This window comes from Babylonia areolata, chromosome 27 (assembly GCF_041734735.1).
Source record: "Babylonia areolata isolate BAREFJ2019XMU chromosome 27, ASM4173473v1, whole genome shotgun sequence".
In the NCBI taxonomy this organism is placed as follows: domain Eukaryota; kingdom Metazoa; phylum Mollusca; class Gastropoda; order Neogastropoda; family Buccinidae; genus Babylonia; species Babylonia areolata.
In genome coordinates this window covers 21,651,682-21,677,481 of record NC_134902.1, presented here as the reverse complement: position 1 = coordinate 21,677,481, position 25,800 = coordinate 21,651,682, and the positions used below count along the sequence as shown (strand labels likewise).

At 43.8% G+C, this 25,800-nt stretch overlaps 1 protein-coding gene across 1 annotated transcript in view; it reads right to left on the bottom strand.

Annotated features, from left to right (window-relative positions):
- Nucleotides 1-25,800, bottom strand: part of LOC143301646 (doublecortin domain-containing protein 1-like) — a 95,001-nt gene that overhangs the window by 33,911 nt on the left and 35,290 nt on the right. The window contains exons 19-29 of the mRNA XM_076616077.1: nucleotides 25,783-25,800; nucleotides 23,596-23,747; nucleotides 21,676-21,799; nucleotides 20,590-20,674; nucleotides 17,038-17,123; nucleotides 16,614-16,754; nucleotides 14,956-15,202; nucleotides 12,867-13,032; nucleotides 11,385-11,537; nucleotides 9,769-9,960; nucleotides 488-708 (exon numbers count right to left, since the gene is read on the bottom strand). The exon at nucleotides 25,783-25,800 is cut by the window's right edge and continues 168 nt beyond it. Of these exons, the coding sequence (XP_076472192.1) occupies nucleotides 488-708; nucleotides 9,769-9,960; nucleotides 11,385-11,537; nucleotides 12,867-13,032; nucleotides 14,956-15,202; nucleotides 16,614-16,754; nucleotides 17,038-17,123; nucleotides 20,590-20,674; nucleotides 21,676-21,799; nucleotides 23,596-23,747; nucleotides 25,783-25,800 (1,585 nt within the window). The remainder of the gene's footprint in view (nucleotides 1-487; nucleotides 709-9,768; nucleotides 9,961-11,384; nucleotides 11,538-12,866; nucleotides 13,033-14,955; nucleotides 15,203-16,613; nucleotides 16,755-17,037; nucleotides 17,124-20,589; nucleotides 20,675-21,675; nucleotides 21,800-23,595; nucleotides 23,748-25,782) is intronic.

The following is a 25,800-nucleotide window of genomic DNA, read 5'->3' as shown; positions in this document are numbered from 1 at the left end:
TCAGTTTGATTTTTCCAGTCAAACTTGGGAGAAAGGGCGAGAACAGGAATCAGTCCCAGATTCTCATGGACACTGTGTTGGCAGATAAGCATCTTAACCAATTTGCCGCCGCCTTCCTCCTTAACTCTCTCCATACGAACGGTGAAAGAGACGACGTTAACAGCGTTTCACCCCAATTACCATCATCAAAATATTGCAAGCGGACGGCTGTTATACTGAAGACGTGAATGTTGACAAAGAATACCACAATTCTGACAACGGAAGCTAAAGGTTGGGTCATTCAGACACCCACTGGACATCCGAGGGGTCTGTGTACAGGAGAAGAGAGGACTGGCCGTACTGAGTGAGTTAAAAGATGGCAGCGGAGAGCAGTAATCAAACCCAGATTCTAACTGACACTGTACTAGCAGATAAGCACCTTAACCATTCTACCAACTTCTTCCTTCAAGAAAAAGCAGGGCATCTCTCCTGAACACCCACAACAGACCTCTGTCAGGCAGGTCAGTGTTGAAGGCAGAGATGAAGCCCGTCTCCGCGTCGTAGTGCCAGCGCTGGTGGGCGTGGCCAAACTGGTTCAGGCGTCGGCTCTGTAGGGTGATGGCGCACCCCACCAGCGGCTGTGGCTGAGAGTCACCTCCCTTGATGTTCATGTCCGTCGGGAAGGACACCGTCAGCACCTGCTTCTGGTTGTATCGAGAGCGGATTTCCCTGTGGGCAGAAAAAAACGGCGCTCGTGATTAACCACCTTGAGTGCTGCTAAGGAGTATGCTGTTGTCAGTGAAGGTACTGTCACCTCAGTTGAATTCAGGTATCAGGATGTCAGTCACTATTCATTGGGACTTCTTCCTCTCGGAATTGCATTACTTTTGTTTAGCACTTTAAGTGCAAAAGAGACCAAAATGATGATTTTTCATGATTTGGGTTTTTGATGGATTTTGATTTTTGAACATCTCTTCTATCATATACATAAGTTTTTCCACTGTAAAAATGTCTTTAACAATGAAAAAAAATTGTCAATAAAGACTGCTTGCTGAATCATGAAAGTGTTTATTTTGTTCAATTTTGACGCAAGTCGTCAAGTTTCTGGCCTTGACAACATACCTTGGACTTGCTCAATGATGAGTAAACCTACAACCATGAGACTTTGCATGATTGTTTTAAGACATGTTATTGAAGTTTTGTCATGAGTATATATGAAAATATTCTCTGAGTTTTAATTCATAGCAGTTCCAATCTTTTTACCCACTGTAAATTTTGAGGATTTCGCAATACCCAAAATTTCAAAAATTCATAAAAAGTACAATAATTGAAGAATCAACACAATCTCATGTGAAAATGAAGATAATGTCATTGTGTATCAAGTCCACATAACAAAAAGTGTCTGCATGCACCACATGGACCACAAACCTGATTTCTTTGATACACTGAAACTTGAAATTAATAAACAATAAGGCCAGGAGACAATTTGTGTTTGCACATTTCTTCTGTCATTGCTGCTGTGTGCACATGTCAAATAAACGGTATAAGAGCAAGCCCGGCGCTTCCTTTTTTGGGGAAGTGTCTGGGTTTGTTCCAATGTACCTTTTATTTACCTGTGTGCTAGCTGAATTGGTAGCGTAAGCAGCACTGGCTTGAAGTTATGTACCTTGTGTGTGGAGAGAGTTACCGCTCTTTACTATTTGTTAATCATTTGATCTCCTGGCCTCATTGTACTTCAGATAAGTTTTGAAATCAATTGCACTGTTTTCCACTTTCAGACTGGGATGGATAGAAAATAAAAACTACCAAATTTACACCTTCACTTGCATGTGCTCACATATACCCATACATGCAAACATACACCATCCTCTTCACCCACCATTTACCAACAAACACAGACACACACACAGACACACACACACACACATGTTAAAGGCCCCTAAGGTTTTCATATACATTAGAGCAGCAAATTTGAATTCTGTGTGTCAAGGGTTCCACACAGGAAGGTTAGGAACTCTCGTCTTTTTATCAGCCTTCCCTGATTTGTGTGTGTGTGTATATGCATAATTATATAATGTATGTATATGTATCTATACATGTGTGTGTATGTATACGTGTGTGTGTGTCACTTACCTTGAAGTATGTAGATTTTAGCATAATATTTATCATAGCAAATGTGATGTGAGACTATGTCTGTTTTATCTTATTTCATTTTCATTCTATTTTATTTTTCTTATACATATTTTTTTATGCCACTTAGTTTTAAATATGCATATCTTACTGTAAAGCGCAGTAAGCCCCATTTGAGATGGGGGTATGGTGCAGTATAAGTCTGCATCTTATTATTATTATTATTATTAATTGAAGTCAGGTGACCAATCACACCTGGGTGGAGTGAGGAAAGTCAGAGTAAAGTGCCTTCCCCATGGACACAACACCATGCCCAAAGGAAGCCTCGAATCTGGATCTCTCTGGTGAACAGTGGATCAGAAGTCCAATGTCTCACTGATTCTTGCTATGGTCTCTCTCTCTCTCTCTCTCTCTCTCTCTCACACACACACACACACACACACACACACACCACTGAGATATATGTTTAAACACACACACACACACACACCACTGAGATATATGTTTAAACACACACACACACACACACACACACACACCACTGAGATATATGTTTAAACACACAAACACACACACACACACACCGCTGAGATACATGTTTACACACACACACACACACACACACACACACACACACACCACTGAGATATATGTTTAAACACACACTTACACACACACACACCACTGAGATATATGTTTAAACACACACACACACACACACACACACACACACACACACACACACACCACTGAGATACGTTTAAACACACATACACACACACACACCACTGAGATATATGTTTAAACACACACACACACACACACACACACCACTGAGATATATGTTTAAACAAACACACACACACACACACACACACACACACACACACACACACCACTGAGATATATGTTTAAACACACACACACACACACACACACACACACACACACCACACACACCACTGAGATATATGTTTAAACACACACACACACACACACACACACACACACACACCACTGAGATATATGTTTAAACACACACACACACACACACACACACACACACACACACACACACACACACACCCCACTGAGATATATGTTTAAACACACACTTACACACACACACTACACACACACACCACTGAGATAAATGTTTAAAAAAAACACACACACCACTGAGATAAATGTTTAAACAAACACACACACCACTGAGATAAATGTTTAAACAAACACACACACACACACACACACACACACACACCACTGAGATATATGTTTAAACACACACTTACACACACACACACCACACACACACACCACTGAGATAAATGTTTAAACAAACACACACACCACTGAGATAAATGTTTAAACACACACACACACACACACACACCACACACACCACTGAGATATATGTTTAAACACACACACACACACACACACACACACACACACACACACACACCACTGAGATATATGTTTAAACACACACTTACACACACACACCACACACACACACCACTGAGATATATGTTTAAACACACACACACACACACACACACACACCACTGAGATATGTTTAAACACACACACACACACACACACACACACACACACACCACACACCACTGAGATATATGTTTAAACACACACACACACACACACACACACACACACACACACACACACACACACACACACCACTGAGATATATGTTTAAACACACACACACACACACACACACACACACACACACACACACACACACCACTGAGATATATGTTTAAACAAACAAACACACACACACACACACACACCACACACACCACTGAGATATATGTTTAAACACACACACACACACACACACACACCACAGAGATATATGTTTACACACACACACATACACACACACACACACACTCACACACACACACACCACTGAGATATATGTTTAATCACACACACACACACACACACACACACACACACACCACTGAGATATATGTTTAAACACACACACACACACACACACACACACACACACACACCACACACACCACTGAGATATATGTTTAAACACACACACACACACACACACACACACACCACAGAGATATATGTTCACACACACACACACACACACACACACCACAGAGATATATGTTTACACACACACACACACACACACACACACACACACACACACACACACACACCACAGAGATATATGTTTACACACACACACACACACACACACACACCACTGAGATATATGTTTAATCACACACACACACACACACACACACACACACACACACCACTGAGATATATGTTTAAACACACACACACACACCACACACACACCACTGAGATATATGTTTAAACACACACACACACACACACACACACACACACACACACACACCACTGAGATATATGTTTAAACACACACACACACACACACACACACACACCACTGAGATATATGTTTAAACACACTTTCACACACCATGCTTCTGATTCAGTTCCAAGGAGGTGTCCAAGCATGTGGACTGATCCAAATAATTATGCTTACACCACATCTGCTTGGAAAAAAAAAAGATACTAAAGAAAGAGCAGATGCTTGACCCCTGTATATATAAACCCTTAAAAGCATACCCTTGGTTTGTATACATGCACAATCAGGGTGTCAGTTGATATTTATTATTGGGACTTCATCCTTTTGAGACTACAATGTTTTTTTTGTTTGGCAAAACCAATAACAACGCTTTAAAGTATACAAATGTATTGTCTTGTCTTTTATAAACCTTGAGCTTTCATGACAAAGTATTCTATTCCATTCCATTAACGCTTTAAAGTATACAAATGTATTGTCTTGTGTTTTATAAACCTTGAGCTTTCATGACAAAGTATCTATTCTATTTTATTCTATTCTACTCTATTCCATTCTATCCTACTCTACTCTGGAGTGTGGCCCAGATTGTGGTCAGTTAATGTGAAGAAAAAGTAGAAAATTTTCCTTTTTAATAATGGAGTATGGCCTTTGTTTCGGTCATTTTATGAGGAGAAAAAGTAAGAAAAGTCCCGTTAGAACAGTGGAGTTTGGCCCCGGAATTGTGGAGTGTGGCCCAGATTGTGGTCAGTGAATTTAAAGAAAAGTAGGAAATTTTTCCTTTTTTAATAATGGAGTATGGCCTATGCTTTGGTCATTTTATAAGAAAAAAGGTAAGAAAAGTACCTGTTAGAACAGTGGAGTTTGGCCCCGAAATAGTGGAGTGTGGCCCAGATTGTGGTCAGTTATTGTGAAGAAAAAGTAGGAAATTTTCCTTTTTAATAATGGAGTATGGCCTTTGTTTCGGTCATTTTATGAGAAGAAAAAGTAAGAAAAGTCCCTGTTAGAACAGTGGAGTTTGGCCCCGGAGTAGTGGAGTGTGGAGAGTCAGGTCAGGTCATTAAATCTGCTACTGGCAACCTGTAATCCAGTACAACCTGTTCAGGGTCGGGTTGCCGGCGACTAAACCGGCACTCCCACCGCTCCCTTCCGGGACTGGTGAGGCGGGTGGCTAGACACCCTTATGGAGATCCATAAAAGGGCGTTGGCTCAGGAGAGCCACCGACGGCCATCTAGCTCCACCGTGCTGTGTGCATGCCACACGCAGTTGGCCCCTGGGGTGTGTCTACCCATGCATGCGAAGTCTGGATCCGGCAGAATCTGCGGAAGAAACCTATCGGTTCAACGGAGAGGAAGGCGGTTACAGCAACGCACTGTGGAGTGCAGAGAGCAAGATGAGACACCGAAAGGATATCTTGGTCATCCACTGCATCCGTGCTCATCTTCCAGTCGTCTCGACTTAGTCTTGCCACTGGAAATTGGTGGACCCGGACGAGAGAGTGAGGTCTACGTTGCGCAACTCCTCTTCACTTTAAACAAACTCATCACGCAAGTCATCAGTCATCCAAAATGACCTTTCATCCTTCATCATTTCTTCACCCCAAAGTCCTGTGATGACAGGCGAGTGATGAAACAACAGGTGTGGGTACACTGGCAGTCGCAGCCACAGACCTGCACGCAGGCGGCTCAGGCCATAGGGTCGTTCTTCGTCGACAGGAGCAGCGATGGAGCTCGGCAGCCGTCTGAGCGTCTGAGCAGCCCTCTTTAGGAATGCACTGCTCACCTCCCTGGCATGAGGAAGGGGCTAGAAAAGGTGCCCTAAAAATTGCCTGCTCCATATCACCCTGGCCAGCATACCGCGGCTGGCGGGGACCCTACATCAGAGGTCGAAACAACAAGAAAGAAAAGAAAAAAACAAAGATCGTTCCTCTCACCATTGGTGCTTGGAACATAAGGACTCTCCTGGACAGAGATAACACGGACAGACCCCAAAGGAGAACAGCACTAGTTGCATCCAAACTCGCCAGATACAACATTGACATTGCAGCCTTGAGTGAGACTCGGCTTGCAGGCGAAGGCAAGCTCTGTGAACAGGGATCTGGTTACACCTTCTTCTGGAGTGGACGAGGAAGCGAAGAGCGACGTGAGGCTGGCGTTAGTTTTGCAGTAAAAACAGCACTTGTCAGCAAGCTAGCTGGAATCCCAAAGGGAGTCAACGATAGGCTTATGACCATGAAACTCCCACTGGCATCTGGCCAGAAGCACCTCACCATTGTCCGTGCCTACGCCCCAACCATGACCAACCCGAATGAAGTGAAGGCGAAGTTCTACGAGGACCTTCACTCTGTCATTGCTGCTATCCCTAAAGCAGACAAGCTCATCATTCTTGGGGACTTCAATGCTAGAGTTGGCTCTGACTACATCTCCTGGGATGGAGTGATTGGAAAGCACGGTGTGGGCCACTGCAACCCAAATGGATTGCTTTTGCTTCAGACCTGTGCAGAGCACGAACTGCTGATAACCAACACAGTTTTCTGCCTCCCTACCCATAACAGGACGTCATGGATGCACCCTCGCTCAAAGCATTGGCATCTCATCGATTATGTCATTGTCAGAAAAGGGATAGGCAAGATGTACGTGTAACAAAGACCATGTGCGGCGCCGAGTGTTGGACAGACCATCGCCTTGTAGTCTCGAAGCTGAATATTCGAATCCAGCCCAAGAGACGCCCCCAAGGCCAGAAGGCTCCAAAACGGCTCAACATCGCTAAGCTGAAAAACATCACCATCAAACAGTCCTTTGTGGAGCTGCTGGAAGATCGTCTGGAATCCACCTCTCTGGACAACCAGAATGTGGAGTCTGACTGGAGGACCCTGCGTGAGCTGATCTATAGTACAGCTTCAGAGACACTGGGACCCATGACCAGAAAGCACAAAGACTGGTTTGATGAAAACTGTGATGAAATCAGGCAGCTTCTGGATGAGAAACGCCGTCTGCATCAAGCCTACCTGAGCAACCCAAAGTCCACATCAAAAAAGGATTCGTACGATGCCATCCACAGGACTGTTCAGCAAAAGTTACGCCAAATGCAGGATAAGTGGCTGAGTGACAAAGCAGATGAGATCCAGGGATATGCTGACAGGCACGATATGAAGAAGTTCTATGATGCCTTAAAAGAAGTCTACGGCCCCACATCCTCAGGATCATCCTCCCTCCTCAGTGCAGATGGTAATACCTTGATCACCGAGAAGGAGAAAATTCTCAAACGCTGGGCTGAGCACTTCATCAGTGTCTTAAATCGCCCTTCCTCCATAAATGATGAAGCCATAGACCGTCTCCCACAAGTCCCCATCAAGGAAGCACTGGACGATCTGCCAACACCTCTTGAGACCCAGAAAGCAATCCGTCTGCTATCCAGTGGCAAAGCACCTGGCTCAGACTCCATACCAGCAGAGGTCTACAAGGATGGAGGCACTGTGCTGACTGAGAAGCTCCATCAGCTGTACTCACTCATGTGGAAAGAAGAGACGATCCCCCAGGATTTCAAAGATGCATCTATCATTCACTTGTACAAGCGAAAGGGGAACCGGCAAGCCTGTGATAACCATCGGGGCATTTCCTTGCTCTCCATCGCAGGCAAGATACTTGCCAGGATCCTACTAAACCGCCTCACAGCACACCTTGACCAAGGTCATTTGCCTGAGAGCCAATGTGGATTCCGAAAAGAGCGCGGAACCACCGGCATGGTGTTTGCTGCAAGGCAGCTGCAAGAGAAATGTCAGGAGCAAAATGCTGATCTGTTCTCCACCTATGTCGACCTCACTAAGGCCTTCGACACCGTGAGTAGAGAGGGACTGTGGAAGATCATGGCCAAGTATGGATGCCCTCGGAAATTTATTTCCTTGGTCAGCCAATTCCATGAAGGCATGCAGGCTCGAGTCCAGGACAATGGCGAAACATCTGCTCCTTTTGCTGTCACAAATGGTGTCAAGCAAGGCTGCGTCCTGGCTCCAACGCTGTTCAGCCTCATGTTCTCTGCAATGCTTACTGATGCCTTCAGAGATGGCGATGTTGGAATCGGCCTAAAGTACCGAACAGATGGCAAGTTGTTTAACCTCAGAAGGCTTCAAGCAAAAACGAAGGTCATGACAGACATCATCAGAGACTTTTTGTTTGCTGATGATTGTGCCCTCAACGCTGGATCTGAAGCTGACATGCAACTCAGCGTCGACAAGTTTGCCACTGCCAGCAGGAACTTCGGCCTTACCATCAGCACGAGGAAAACTGAAGTTCTACATCAGCCAGCCCCAGGGAAACCCTACGTTGAGCCCAACATCACAGTCAACAGTCAGAGACTCAGTGCGGTGGAGCGGTTCACATACCTTGGCAGCACACTGTCACGAAATGCGACCATCGACGATGAAGTGAACGTCAGGATTGCAAGAGCAAGCGCAACTTTTGGTAGACTCAATGTAAATGTCTGGAACAGAAGAGGCATTAGTCTTGAGACCAAGCTAAAGGTCTACAGAGAAGTAGTTCTCCCCACACTACTGTACACCTGCGAAACTTGGACAGTGTACCAACGACATGCCAAGAAGCTGAACCACTTCCACACAACATGCCTCAGGAAGCTACTGAACATCAAGTGGCAAGACAGGACCCCAGACACAGAGGTGCTCGCAAAAGCCACCCTTCCCAGCATCTTCACCATGCTGATGCAGTCCCAGCTTCGCTGGGCTGGACACGTGGCGCGCATACCAGACCATCGGCTGCCCAAAAGGCTCTTCTATGGCGAGCTGCAACAAGGGAAGAGATCACACGGAGGTCAGAAGAAGCGCTTCAGAGATACTCTGAAAGTCTCTCTGAAAGCGTTTGATATCAACCCTGACTCCTGGGAGGAATCTGCAGTGGACCGTGACAAATGGCGCGCTGCTGTGCACAAAGGCGCCAAGTTGTGCGAGGCCAACAGGACTGCTGCAGCTGTTCAGAAGAGGCAGGCCAGAAAGTCACGGGCAAACAAGCTCCCTGACAATGGTATGCCTGTCTTTGTCTGCCCCAACTGTCAGCGAACATTTCGTGCACAGATTGGACTATTCAGCCATCTGCGCATTCACAGGTAGATTCATGAGCATCCTCCCCCCCACCCCACCACCACCCTCCCCCCATCCCCCAGCTGGATGACGATGGTCATCATCGATCTCGATGGACACACCACCACTCTACTCTATTCTGTTCTATTCTACTCTATTCTATCCCACACTGACCCGTTGCTGTGGATCGTCCACCGCTGACTGAGGTCGTCAGGAAGGCGTTTCGCCAACACCACCTCGCTGTTCCGCCCCTCCTGAACAGAAGCGGCCAGCACCAAGTGCCGATTGGCTGAACAGGCGATGAAGCCATCCTCGTACACAAAACGCTGGAACATGTCCCGGGGAGCGGCAGGGGTAGGCTTGGGCCTGTCACAGGAAAGAGATCATGAAATGTTACAATTCAATGACGGGCGCCATAGCCGAATGGTTAAAGCGTTGGACTTTCGATCTGAGGGTCCCGGGTTCGAATCACGGTGACGGCGCCTGGTGGGTAAAGGGTGGAGATTTTTACGATCTCCCAGGTCAACATATGTGCAGACCTGCTAGTGCCTGAACCCCCTTCATGTGTATATGCAAGCAGAAGATCAAATACGCATGTTAAAGATCCTGTAATCCATGTCAGCGTTCGGTGGGTTATGGAAACAAGAACATACCCAGCATACACTCCCCCAAAAATGGAGTATGGCTGCCTACATGGCGGGGTAAAAATGGTCATACACGTAAAAGCCCACTCGTGTGCATACGAGTGAACGCAGAAGAACAAGAAGAAGTTAGAATTCAATGACTATAAAGCAAGAGATGGATGCTGAGTCCATCTTCTTCTTCGTTCGTGGGCTGCAACCCCCACGTTCACTCGTATGTACACAAGTGGGCTTTTACTATGCATGACCGTTTTTACCCCCACCATACTCCATTTTTGGGGGTGTGCATGCTGGGTATGGTTCGGTTTCCCTAACCCACTGAATGCTGACATGGGTCACAGGATCTTTAATGTCTGTATTTGATCTTCTGCTTGCATATATACACGAAGGGGGTTCAGGCAAAAGCAGGTCTGCACATATGTTGACCTGGGAGATCGGAAGAATCTCAACCCTTTTCCCACCAGGCACCATTACCAAGATTCAAACCCGGGACCCTCTGATTTAAAGTCCAACGCTTTAACCACTTGGCAATTGTGTCCCTCAAGGTGAGTCCATAAAACTGACCGGACAAAGTTTGTAAAGGCCGTTAGCAAATGGGTCATTAAACTCAATTCTACAAAGTATGTAAAAAGAAAAAAGAAAAAGAAAAAAACAAACCCAAATCTGTGGGTTCTGAAATAAGATTCACTTTGAGAAGGTGTCAACCTTTCAGGCAAAACGGCCCTTCTTCAGGTACTGTGAATAGAGATTTTTTTCCTTATCAATGTAATTGTAAGTTATTGTTAGAAATTATCTATTTATGCTTGTGAATAGATGAAATAAACACAGAGAGAGAGAGAGACAGAGACAGAGACATAGAGTGACAGATAGCAAGACAGGCAGGTAAAGTTAGACTGATGTGAAAACTTTCCCTCTCATTGTACACACACACACACACACACACACACACACACACACACACACACACCACACACACTCACCTTCCCCCCACCACCATCCCTCCCCCCCACCAACACACACACACACACCACACAAACACACACTCACACCTCCAACCCCTCCACACACACACACACACACCACACAAACACACGCTCACCCCTCCAACCCCCTCCACACACACACACACACACACACACACAAACTCACTTGAACTTTTCATACAGCTGAGGGTCAGAGTATTTCTGAGCCTCCAGGTCACTGGCATCCATGCTGGTGGAGACGTTGACCACACGTTCCCACGGCCATCGCAGGGCATTCTGTCGCTGCTCGCTCAGCAAATGTGCTCGCTCATGAGCCGTCCTGCAAAAACCACGACAGTTTCCGTTTGAGTTTCTCAAGCAGGCGTCACTGCACATGGACAAATCTATATAACCTATACCACAATTTCTGTTACACAGGTGCTTGAGCAGAAGCAAAACCCAGTGTGCTAATCTGGATTTGTATTTTGTATTGTTTTTTATCACAACAGATTTCTCTGTGTGAAATTCAGGCTGCTCTTCCTAGGGAGAGTGCATCGCTACACTACAGCGCCACCCTTTTTTTTTCTTTTTCTTTTTTTTTCTGCACACAGTTTTATTTGTTTTTCCTATCAAAGTGGATTTTTTTTTTTTTTTACAGAATTTTGCCATAGATTTTAATAGACCATTCCAGTTATTATTCTTATTCATCGTTCTTATTATTTTATTTCATTTCATTTTTATTTCTTTATTTTTATGTTTTGTGTCGATAAATGGGCAGAACTGTAAAATAAAAAAAATAAAAAAAGGCCTTTACTGCACCTAATTCTTTACCCATTAACTCACTCAGTAAGGCCAGTCCTCTCTTCTCCTCTACACAGACCCCTTGGATGTCCAGTGGGTGTCTGAATGACCCAACCTTTAGCTTCCGTCATCAGAATTGTGGTAGTCTTTGTCAATATTCACCTCTTCAGTGTAAGAGCCTTCCGCTTGCAATATTTTGATGATGATAATTGGGGTGAAACGTTGTTAACGTCGTCTCTTTTGCCGTTTGTATGGAGAGAGTTAAAGATTCAATCAATCTTCTTCTTTGTTCAGGGGCTGCACTCCCACATTCACATGTAGACACAAGTGGGTTTTTTTTTTAAGTGTATGACTGTTTTTACCCCCTTGTAGGCAGTTATACTCCGTTTTCAGAGTGATGTTTCTCTTGTAACAAATACAGCTGATCCAGAACAGAGAGCATGTTTGCCGAAGAAAGAATTCTTCTTCTTCTTCTTCTGCGTTCGTGGGCTTCAACTCCCACGTTCACTCGTATATACGCGAGTGGGCTTTTTACGTGTATGACCGTTTTTACCCCGCCATGTAGGTAGCCATACTCCGCTTTCGGGGGTGTGCATGCTGGGTATGTTCTTGTTTCCATAACCCACCGAATGCTGACATGGATTACAGGATCTTTAACGTGCGTATTTGACCTATGCTTGCATATACACACGAAGGGGGTTCAGGCACTGGCAGGTCTGCACATATGTTGACCTGGGAGATTGTAAAAATCTCCACCCTTTACCCACCAGGCGCCGTCACCGTGATTCGAACCCGGGACCCTCAGATCGAAAGTCCAACGCTTTAACCATTCGACTATGGCGCCCGTCGAAGAAAGAAGTCAACATACATGCCGCTGGTGTCCTCCGTGTCCTGGTCCTGCCGATCCGAGCTCTGTCGGACGTTGCTTTCAGGTTCTGACTGATGTGCCAAAGCTTCTTCTTCCTGTTTCCACTGACAGCCCAGCATCAGGCGGGAACCAGCTGCCATTCTTCCCTCCACCTCCAGGAGAAAGCCTGAAAGGAAAATATAACTTGTTTGTTTTGGGGTGGGTTTTTTTTACCAATAATAATAATAATAATAATGGATACTTATATAGCACACTATCCAGAAATCTGCTCTAGGTGCTTTATGAAAACGCTTTTGTTAACATAAAACATTATATCTATGTTACATACACACACCAAAATGTGACTACACACACACACACACACATACACACACACACACACACACACACACACACAAACACACACACAAACACACACACACACACACATTTTAACATACATGTGTATCTAACAGCTACCCTAACACATACGCACGCATAGGCAGGCTCAAACTTACATACACAATACACATTCATATACATGCATAGATGAATGAAAAATTTTTTTTTTTAAAACCCTGGCCTACTGAAGTCAGTATCTTCTCCAAAAGTTGTTATTTACCTATTGAATTGAGATATATAATGTGATGGTAATATAATAATAAAACTATTTAGAAAAATAAAATTTTCCACACATTCTTCTTATGATTACAATGCATCTCTGGCTTCTTTTTTTCTTGTGTGCTCTAACCAGAAGTGCACTGTCATCATAATCAGAATGAGTGGAAAGAACTGAATTTTTCCCTTTTTTTTTCATGTCAAATTTGGTGTCAACTGACAAAGTAATTCCAGAGAAAATGACAATGTTTAAGTTTACCATGGACGCTTTGTTTACAAAAGTGAGTCAAAAATAACTTGCTGAAGTCAGCATTTTCCCCCAAAGGTTGATGTTTACGTATTGTGCTGAGATATTGAACGTTTCAAACATGTAATGTGATTGTGATATAATAAAAGTATAACAAAAGTATTTGTAAAAATGAATTTTTTAAATGACTTGTTGAAGTCAGTGTTTTTCCCAAAGGTTGTTGTTTACCTGTTGTACTGAGATATTGCATGTTTCAAACATGTAATATGATGGTGATATGATAAAAGCATTTATAAAAATGATTTTTTGAAGTGATTTGTTAAAATCAGTGCTTTTAACCAAAGATATATACTGAGATATTGAATGTTTCAGATGTTTAACATGATGATGATATAATAAAAGTATCTAAAAATTTAATAAAAACAAAAATGACTCAATGAAGTCAGCGGTTTTTCTAAAGGTTGTTGCTACCAAAGATATTGGGATATAGAATGTTTCAAACGTGTAACAAACATTGAGATAATAATAATAATAATAATAATAATGGATACTTATATAGCACACTATCCAGAAATCTGCTCTATGTGCTTTACAAAAACGCTTTTGTTAACATAAAACATTACATCTATGTTACATACACACACCAAAATGTGACTACACACACACACACATTATATATATATATATATATATATATATATATATATATATATATTATAGACAGTCATGTCTGACTATGACCATCAGAACAGCAGAGGAGGCAACTGCTGTTCCGACTATTTGGGCTAGGATTTGATTATAGTGGAGAGTGTCTTGCCCAAGTACGTCCCCGCTCTCTCAGCCAAGAGGGTTTTAGGACAGTCGGCATTGGGATGGTTCCCGAAGGCCAACTAGCCCACAAGGCTGCAGCACTAAGAGCCAGTGCAATTTTGCCTACTAGTTTGAGAGTCATAGTCCTTCACAAAAGACTAAGCTGTAAATGGTTTCCCACTGACTGAAGAAACCATTGATAATACACCTCTCACTTTGCTGCTGGCCCAAATGTAAACTGTAAACTTATGTCCATCTGTGATATAAGCCGAGTGTTGGGCACAACATTGAGAAAAAGAATTTTTCAAACATATAACAAACATGTCTAAAGTCTTAACACCAATACACACACACACAAAAAAAAACAAAAAACAAAAGAAATCACCAAAATGCCAACAAAGAAAATCCTCCCACCCCAATGCCCCTCATCCTCACCCTCAGGGTTGCGCTGGGAGCAGTACTGGCGGATCTTCCCCACGTCGGATGACAGCTGCGAGAGCAGGATGCGCCGCTGCTGCTCCTCTCGAGTTAGTTTGGGGTCGCTCCACCCCTCCCCGCAGGACACGAACACCACCTGGTCGCGCTTCAGTGACTGCAGGGTGAAGTGCTCCTCCCCGGACTCGTCGAACAGCCGGCGAGCCGCGAACGGGAGGTTAAGGATGAGCGTGCAGCTGTCCAAGAACTGAAGAACGGGGGGGAAAATGAGAGTGAGTAAATATAAAGACATGTTCTCCTTCTCTTGTTTTTTTTCAAATTTTTGTTTGTTTGGTACTGAACCTGCTATTTAACTATCTGTAATGTTTTATAGGGGCATTTCTCCTTCTGGAATTGTATTTCTTAAAATATATATCATTTTATAATGTGTGTGTGCGTGTGTATGTGTGTGTGTGTGTGTGTAAGTGTGTGTGTGTGTGTGTGAGTGTGTATGTGTTCGAATGTGTGTGGAGGGGTAGGGTGGAGCTGCTGTGTTGTTGTATTACCTGCTTGTGTGTATTTAGCTTTATACATATGCATTGCACTACATATGCATTTGTATTCAACCTGTATCATGCTGGACTTGGTTGTGGGCCAAGATATTGTGTGGAGTGAGTGACAAGCCTGCGGATGCACAATCACTTTCCAGATGGATGAATAAAGATGATTGTATTGTATTGTATTGTATTGTTTTGTATCGTATTATGCTGTGCTTTGTTGTGCTGTACTGTGCTGTGCTGTGCTGTATTGCATTGCATTGCATTAGATTGTATTGTATTGTATTGTATTGTGCTATGCTGTGTTGCGCTGCGCTGTGCTGTGCTGTGCTGTATTGTACTGTACTGTATTGCATTGCATTAGATTGTATTGTATTGTACTGTATTGTATTGTATTGTATTGTATTGTATTCTTCTTCTCTCTAAACTGAAGAGTTGTTGGGGTGCCGCATGGATAAACTGTTCACCAGATTCCTCCAGAATGAATACAGTAATAGCATTTTGACAAATCACCCAGAAATGAAAGAACCTGTGATAAATCATGCTTACTGATGAGTTTCACAATTTGTTCATGTGCTCTTATTTTCACACACATCAGACAAAAATTGTTCACCAAATTCCTACAGAGCCTGTCCAAACTCTGCAGAATTTTACTTGCTTTTTGCTGAAAAAAATAACTACAAAAAAGTACTGTTAAAACTTAAAGCTTTTATCCCTTCTACACTTTTTTTAAAGTAAAATTTAGTCATTCCCAAAGGCTAAGAATTTTGTTTATAGGTAGAGAGTCATGACTTGTTGAAAATATGTATCTGATTGTTTTCTTGAGAGGGTTTTTTTTTTCACCACTCTGTTATATGATGTGTGTATAAGAAGCAGTTTATAATGTTATAATGTGTGTCAGTACCTTTTCATCACAAAAGAGAGATTCTCTCACTAGTGATGAGCAAAGCTGACCATAGTAAACTCCAGTTCCTAGTGAAGTTCTCTCACTAATGACAAGCAAGTCTGACCATAGTAAACTCCAGTTGCTGGAGAAGTTCTCTCACTAACGACAAGAAAGTCTGACCAAAGCAAACTCCAAATCCTGGAGAAATTCTCTCACTAATGACAAGCAAATTTTACCATAGTAAACTCCAGTTCCTGGACACTGAAATCCAGGCAGTGAAGGTTGAGGTCATCACCCTCCGTCACGTTGGAGTTGTCCTGCACACGGTTCTTCTTCCCCTTGTCCGACTTCTTCTCTCGCCCTTCTTGTTTCATCATCTGTTGGAAAAAGAAAAAAAAAAAAAACATTTTCATAACTGTCTTTTAAAACATTAAAAGGTTAAGGGTCCCTTAGCCATAGCTTTATCTATTTAAACAATAAAATCAGTTCTTGTTTCCCCGAGAAGAAGAAAAAAAAACACATGAACAACTTAACCTATCTATGCACACACACAGGCACACAGGTATGCTTGTACACACAGACACACACACACACACAAACACACACACACACACACACACAAAGATACACACACACACAGAGGATACATGTGTCCCTCACCGAAGTGAGATTTGGTCCCACCACAGTCACCGCTCCAGCTGTGCTGCTAGCCCCATTCGGCAGCACCGACAAGCGAGCTGGAAGCGCTGAAACAATCAACAAAGAAGGAATTTAACTCTCTCCATACGAACGGCGAAAGAGACAACGTTAGCAGTGTTTCACCCCAATTATCGTCATCAAAATATTGATAGCGGAAGGCTCTTATACTGTTGGGTCATTCAGACACCCACTGGACATCCGAGGGGTCTGTGTAGAGGAGAAGAGAGGACTGGCCGTACTGAGTGAGTTAACTTTCTGGCCACCAAGTTTATGTGAGAAAAATACTCCCCTCCCACCACCAGTGCCAAATATTTTAGATTTGACACACACTCTCAGTCACATGATTCAGTTTGTGAGAAACAACATGGTTAACTTCAAACTTGGTCAAAGGGGTAAAGTCAATTTCTTATTGCATAAGACAGTTGGCTGTCGCTATCCATATTTGTTACAATCTGAAAAACTGTCTAACATGACACCTAGATGTCTTCTTCTTCTTCGTTCATGGACTGCGGCTCCCACCTTCACTCATATACACGTTTTTACCCCCACCATGTAGATGGTCATGGTCTGTTTTCGGGGGAATGCATTCCAGGTATTTTCTTTTTTCCATAACCCACAGAACGTTGACATGGATTTCGAGATCTTTAATGTGTGTATTTGATCTTCTGCATGCATGCTGAAAGAAGGCCACCGTGAACTTGGAAGACCCTGCAAGCGCTTCAAGGACACCTTGAAGACAAACCTCAAAGCCTGTGACATAAACATCGCTTCCTGGGAAACTGATGCCCTTGACCACTGTCGCTGGAGGATGCTGTGCTCTAGTGGCATAAAGACATTTGAAAACAAGAGAATGCTGGCCATTATGGAGAAGTGTGAGCAAAGGAAGCAGGGCTCAACTTCTGGAGACATTTTCCCTTGCAACACCTGTGGGAAGTGCTGCGCATCCAGAATCAGCTTTTTCTCCCATATGAGGACACACACCGATGGATAAGACTGCCTGCTACTCATCCGTCGGACCAACGGGAGACTCCATCATGCATATACACACAAAGGAGGTTCAGGCACTAGCAGATCTACACATCTGTTGACCTGGAAGATCAGAAAAACCTCTACCATTTATCCATCAGGCACCGTGACCTGGATTCTAAACCCCTTGATGTCAACTAGAGCCATTTATGATGGTGAACCATCTAGTCGACTAAAGTCGCCTATGGTGGCGAATGAGATATGTACATGTATGATTTTGATTACAGTACTTGAGGTTTATGTCAACTAAGCATTTAAATGTTTTATGTCTTTAAATGTACTCATTGAATGATTGTAAATCTTATACACTGTTTATGTGACATACACCACACATGAATTTCTCTTATTCGAGAAAGTGAAGTATTCTGAATTCTGTTAAGGAAGGAATTCTGTTGAATGTCCAGTTACACATAACCAGTGGTTGTGGATATCTAGCTGACGTATTCCTTTTCGCATTATCATTATTATTTTATCATCATTTTAAAATACATATACATTTATAAAGGGAAGGAGAGGGTAAGGGGTTGTATGGTGAGCCAGGGCAGGCTACTATCGAATGAATTTTAAAAGTCCACTCTTTACGTTATCATAAATCATTTAAATAATGGCTGAGTAGGAAACAGACATACCCATATTCAATTCCAGAGCTGGTACCGTTTGGTAGCTTTACAGAGAACTTACTTAACAAACACTTTCAAACCCCATTGCACCGCAAAGCATTGTGGAAAGGAGACAAGCGCAGTGTGGATTTGAAATGCAATCACTACTTTTTGTGCTATTTAGGTGGTGTCATTGACCTTGCTCAAAGTAATTCCATCTCCAGAGGAAGACGTCTGATCAATAAAGAACTGTGAGCTGTCTCAGTGCGAAGACAATCCTTCACTGACAGTTTCAGTTTCAGTTTCAGTAGCTCAAGGAGGCGTCACTGCGTTTGGACAAATCCACATACGCTACACCACATCTGCCAAGCAGATGCCTGACCAGCAGCATAACCCATCGCGCTTAGTCAGGCCTTGAGAAAAAAAAAAGGTGAATAAATAATAGATAAGCTTACACAAATAAATAAATAATAACTATAATGTTAAAAAAAAAAAAAAGGTAGTAGTAGTAGTAGTAATAATAATAATAATAATAAAAATTAATAACAATAATAAATAAATACATAAATAAGATAACAATGATGATAAATAAGCAAATAGATGTAAAACATGAAGACACACATTTACATATACACCCACACATGCATAACAGATATGCACCGAACATGCAGTTTCACACATATGAAAGCACAGTTAAATACATAAACGTACATGAGCTCCAACACACACACACACACCACACACATTACCCTGCACCTCCTCTACCCCCCTCCTCCACACACTCATTTCTAGTCTACGTATCGCAGCTTCCACTGCACACACACACATACATACACACACACACACACACACACACACACACAGATGAACACTTACTTGTACAAGCACACACACGTATGCCCATATCTCCATACACATATATACAAAGATATATATATATATATATATGTTCCAATATCCTGTTGCTCCCACAGTGTAGGCATGCACTGACAAAGATGTTCATATAAAGAAAGAGACTTTAATACACAACTGTTCAGATGCACAGGAAATTGTTTTTGTGGTGTTCATTCAGACATCCTAACATGTCACTCCATAAAGACCAGAAGACCAAAACACACTTAATAAAAGCAAACACACTCATAAAGCAACAAGTAATATGAATATAAAAGTGAGCAATCAAGGGATTAGAATTCTTGAAATGCTCGAAGCAGTCTTATCTTAAAATTCCTAAAGTGCTCAAAGCAATCTAAAGTGCTCCATGTGGTCTTATCTTAAGATTGAAATTCTTGAAGTGCTCTAAGCAGTCTTATCTTAAAATTCCAAAAGTGCTCTGAGCCGTCTTACCTTAATTGTTGATTCTTAAAGTGCCCTGTATGGTCTTATCTTAAGATTCTTAAAATGTGCTAAGCAGTCTTATCTTGAGATTCTTAAAGTGCTCAAAGCAGTCTTATCTAAAAACTCTTGAAGTGCTCTGATAATCTCACCTTAACTCTCTCCATACGAACGGTGAAAGAGAAGTTGTTAACAGCATTTCACCCCAATTACCACCATCAAAGTATTGCAAGTGGAAGGCTCTCATACTGAAGAGGTGAATGTTGACAAAGAATACCACAATTCTGACGACTTAAGTTAAAGGTTGGGTCATTGAGACACCTAATGGACATCCGAGGGGTCTGTGTAGAGGAGAGGAGAGAACGGGCCGTACTGAGTGAGTTAAAATTCTTAAAAGTGCTCTGAACAATCTTATCTAACAATTTTTAAGAATGAACATGAACATGTAATATCAAACTACTTCAATAATTAAGCACATGGGTCAAAACATTATAAAAAAAAACAAACAGAAAAACAAACAAAAAAGTCTCTATTGCATACAGAAAAGAGCGCTCACCAGAAAACCCAGATCCTTTTCTGGAGGACGTCTGCAGTGGAGGAGCAAAGGGCAGAATGAATCCTTCCATTGGCCAGTCGTATTTCTGTTCAACCAATCACAGTGGACGTCTTTTTTTTTATATATATACTTGGGGCAGAAATTTCAAGCTCCTTTATTCAGTGAACAGTGACATTTTTGTTCACACACACACACACACACACACACACACACACACACACATGCATGCACACACACACACACACACACACATACATGTGATACTGATACAGTAAGCCAATGGTGTAATTACGACCCTGTACAACCTCAACTATCAAAATTCGTATAATATGAATGTTTCAAAGAATACTTCATGTTTTAATTGGAATACCTTACATTTAGTTTGGTTCTTTCTTTTTTTCTTCTTTTTTTTTTACCCCCTTTTTTTGTTGTGTCTATAAACCCTGCATTTACAGTTTTCATGACAAATAAATATGATTCTGATTCTGATTCTGACTCACACACACACACACACACAAACACTTACAAACCACCCCACACATACACACAAGCACATTACCCACACGCACATCCAACCCCCAGGGGTGCAATAGCCAAGTAGTTAAATAGTTGGACTTTCAATCTGAGGGTCCCAGGTTCAAATCTCGGTAAAGGTGCCTGGTGTGTAAACGGTGGAGATTTTTCTTAACTCCCAGGTCTACATATGTGCAGACCTGCTTGTGCCTGAACCCCCTTCATGTGTATACGCAAGCAGAAAATCAAATACGCATGTTAAAGATCCTGTGATTCATGTCAGCATTCGGTAGGTTATGGAAACAAGAACATACCCAGCATGCAGACCCCCTGGAAACAGAGTAGGGCTGCCTACATGGTGGGGTAAAAAACAGTCAAATCTGTAAAATCCCACTCGTGTATATACAAGTGAATGTGGGAGTTGCAGCCGACGAACGAAGAAGAAGAAGAGGAAGAAGAAGATGAACAACATCCAACCCCACCTACTCCATCCAAAGTCCTCTCCCCCACAACCCACACCCACACCCCCTCCATCCAGACCTCCTACCCCCATACCCTCACCCACCCACCCACCTCATTAAGCTCTCCGTCCTGTGTGACCGGCCAGGACAGGGCCTGTTTGTTCCACTCAGGGTTGGCGACGTCCGTGTGCTTCCACTGACCAAGGTTATCCATGCGTTCCTGTTTCACCGCAAACCTGCAACCCACCCCATTAAAATAATTCTTGTAGGGTGACCCACAACCTTGCACATCATCACACACACACATATGCACACAAACACACACACACACACACAAACACCCCCCCCCCCACCCACACACAAACATCCCCCCACCCCACCCTACCCACACACACACACACACATACAACCCCCCCGCCCCCCGCCCCCATGCCCACCCCCTTGCCCCCCCTCCCACACACACACACTACACATGACATATCACTCAAAATGAAAATGCCTTAAATCAAACATAGAAAAGAAAAAAAAAATTGTGTGTGCGCATTTATGCATGCATCCATCTATCCCTAACCCACCTGCATCTTCCCCAACCCCCCAACACACACCTCTCACATGCAACATCATTATGACAACATTTTTCAATGTTAATAAAACTTGTTGTTTGACAAAAACAAGAAAATATGTCTAAAATGCTCAGCATGAAAAAATATTGTCAATATGGCTTTAAAATAGATAAATTCTCAATGTGAATGAAATCCTCAATATGAAAAAAAACACAAAAAAAAACCCACATCTGTTATGACAAAAACTGTCAATATGACAAAAACTTCTTATTCCTAAACTCTGTGAAGAATGTCTGGAGCACAGCACAGAAGAACTCTTCACCACATTCCTCCAGGTCTGTCCGGGGTTGTGTGTCTTCTTCTTCTTCCTCATTCGCCTCCCGTTAGATGAGCAGCCTGGTGTCCTCGACGAAGGCTGCCGTCTGTCGCAGCTCCTCCAGGGTGCCGTACAGTTTGGCTTCCATTGCTGTCGGTGTTGGCCAGTACTTCCTCCTGGATGCTGCATGCGTCCTACAGTTTTGAAGGATGTGGTCGGTTGTCATTGGTCCCTCACCACAAGGGCACTCTCCACTCTGTCCAATGCCAAATTTTGTGTGTATGTGGTGGAGCAGGCAGTTGTGTCCAGTCCTCAGGCGGAAGATCTTGACCTGTTCCCGTTGTTCCAGCAAATGGTATCTGTCTTCTGGGTTATATTTGGGGTGCTGGAGGCGCCACTTTATCCCTTGCTGTGCCTTGATGATTATCTTGATTTCATCATATGACACCAGTTTGTTGGCCTGCTCCTTCTGTGCACCGTATTTTGCCAGAATGTCTGCTTTTTCGTTGCCTCTGATGCCACAGTGTGCTGGTACCCATTGTATCACCACTTTCTCCACTCTGGCACTCAGGGCAACAAGGGCTGAAGTGAGATGGTTCTGTGTTCCTGTCCAGTCTGCAATGTTGTCAGTCCATTATATTTTTTCCTCCATATCCATCCATCAACTGTTCCTGGCAGGATTGTTTTACCAAGGCCACTGGATCTTGGATAAAAGCACACAAAATGATATCTCTGCGGCTGTCCTTCACCTCTACACTCCATCTTGCTCACTACGATCGGCTTCGGATCCACTCTGTTTACGCATACCCAGATTCAAACACTCGACTGTTGGCCGCCGTTCTTTCTCTGTCTCTGGACCTTGCAATTGGAATGAACTTCCTCTTTCACTTCGTCAAGTCTCCACACTCAGCTCTTTCAAGTGTGGCCTTAAAACCCACCTCTTCCCAAAATAGCCTCCCTTGCCTGCCTCTTCCTTGTCTTTAGTTTCTACAGTTTAGAGTTATGCATGCGTGTGAATGACTGGTGCGAAAGCGCTTTGATTTGTCTCTGCACAAGATTCAGCGCTATATAAATACCATTATTATTATTATATAACTACAACAACAACAACAACAAAACAGCCCCCCCCCCCTCCTTCCCCCTCAACACACACCTCTGGCATGCAGCATCTTTCTTGGACAAGGGGTCGGCCACCACCAGGTACACCCGGGCCCCCGACAGCAGCCCCTGGGGTCGATTCTCGTTGTAGCTCTCGTCGTCGCCGTACTTGTTCTCCAGGTAGGTGAGAACCAGCTGAGGGTGTGACTGAACAGACATGGTAGGTAGGTAGTTAAGTAGGTGAGTGGGTAGGCTGGTAGGTAGGCAGGTATGTAGTTAAACAGAAATAGGTGAGCGGGAAGGTTGGTAGGTAGGGAGGTAGTTAAGTGGGTTGACAGGTAGTCAGGTAGGTAGGTAAGTAAGTAGGGGAGTGGGTTGACAGGTAGGTAGGCAGGTGGGTGAGTGGGTTGGTAGGTAGTCAGGTAGGAAGGTAGGTAGGTAGGTAGGTGGGTCAAAGGGTGGCTTGGCAGGAAGGTAAGTAGGGGAGTGGGTTGGCTGGCAGGTAGGCAGGTGGGTGAGTGGGTTGGTAGTCAGATAGGTAAGCAGGTGAGTGGGTTGATAGGCAGTCAGGTAGGTAGCCAGGTAGGTGAGAGGGTTGACAGGTAGTGGGTTGGTAGGTAGGTAGGTGAGTGGGTTGATAGGTAGTCAGGTCAGTAGGTAAGTAGGGGAGTGGGTTGATAGGTAGGTAGGCAGGTGGGTGAGTGGGTTGGTAGGTAGTAAGGCAGGAAGGTGAGTGGGTTGATAGGTAGTCAAGTAGGTAGGCAGGTGGGTGAGTGGGTTGATAAGTAGTCAGGCAGGTAGGTAAGTAGGGGAGTGGGTTGATAGGTAGTCAAGTAGGTAGGCAGGTGGGTGAGTGGGCAGGTAGGTAGTAAGGCAGGAAGGTAATTAAGGGTGTGGGATGGTTGGTAGGTAGGCAGGCAGATGAGTGGGTTGATAGGTAGGTGAGTAGATAGTGAGTAGGCAGGCAGGCAAATAGCTGAGTGGGTGGGTAGGTAGCAGACTGGTAGGTGTGTAGGTAGGTAGGCAGGTGGGTAGGCAGGTAGGAAGGCAGGTACTGAGGTAGGTCAGTAGGTATGCAGATAAGGAAGTGGGTGTGTGGGGAGGCAGGCAGGCAGATAAGTCAAGTCACGTAGTCAGGTAAGTAGATAGGTATAAGTAGGTGAGTGAGTGGGTAGATAGGTAGGTAAGTTGGTGGGGTGAAAGGGCGTGGATGAATGGGTTGGTAAATCTGTAAATGAAGAATGATGCATGTAGACAGGTGGGGATGTAAGTGGGTAGATAGGTATGTAGCAGGTAGGCAAACAGGTAAGTATGTGAGTGAGTCTTCTTCTTCCTCGTTCGCCTCCCATTAGATGAGCAGCCCGGTGTCCTCGATGCTGCATGCGTCGTACAGTCTTGAAGGATGTGGTCGGTTGTCATTGGTCCCTCACCACAAGGGCACGCTCCACTCTGTCCAATGCCAAGTTTTGTGTGCATGTGGTGGAGCAGGCGGTTGTGTCCAGTCCTCAGGCGGAAGATCTGGACCTGTTCCCGTCGTTCCAGCAAATGGTATCTGTCTTCTGGGTTGTATTTGGGGCGCTGGAGGCGCCACTTTATTCCTTGCTGTGCCTTGATGATTGTCTTGATTTCATCATATGACACCAGTTTGTTGGCCTGCTCTTTCTGTGCGATGTCTTTTTCCAGAATGTCTGCTTTTTCATTGCCTCTGATGCCACAGTGTGCTGGTACCCATTGTATCACCACTTTCTCCGCTCTTGCGCTCAGGGCAACAAGGGCTGAAGTGAGATGGTTTGTGAGTGAGTGAGTGGGTAGGTACGTAGGTTAGTGAGGTGGGAGACGGGTGTGGATGGGTTGGTAGGTAAGCACATAAGGTGGTTGTAGGTAGATGGCATCGAACCCACATCCTACCAGTAACAACAGTCCGCGTTGCTTACAACATGGATTTTCAATATACGAAAAACATACAAAAATAAAACAAACAAAAAGCCTCTCAATACCACAAAAACTAAATAAAACATGACCACCCCTTCCTCACCTCCTATAAAACAACAACACCCCCCCCCTCCCCCACCACCCATGCACCGCCACCCCCATCACCCCCCAACCAAAAAAACAAACAAAAGAAACAAACACCAAAACAAACAAACAAAAAACAACAACAAATCACTCTCAACACAACAAACCCCCCATACCCCCTCCCCCACCACACAGAAACTCTCAGCGTCATCAAAACCAAACCAACCTGTGCGGAGATGCTTCC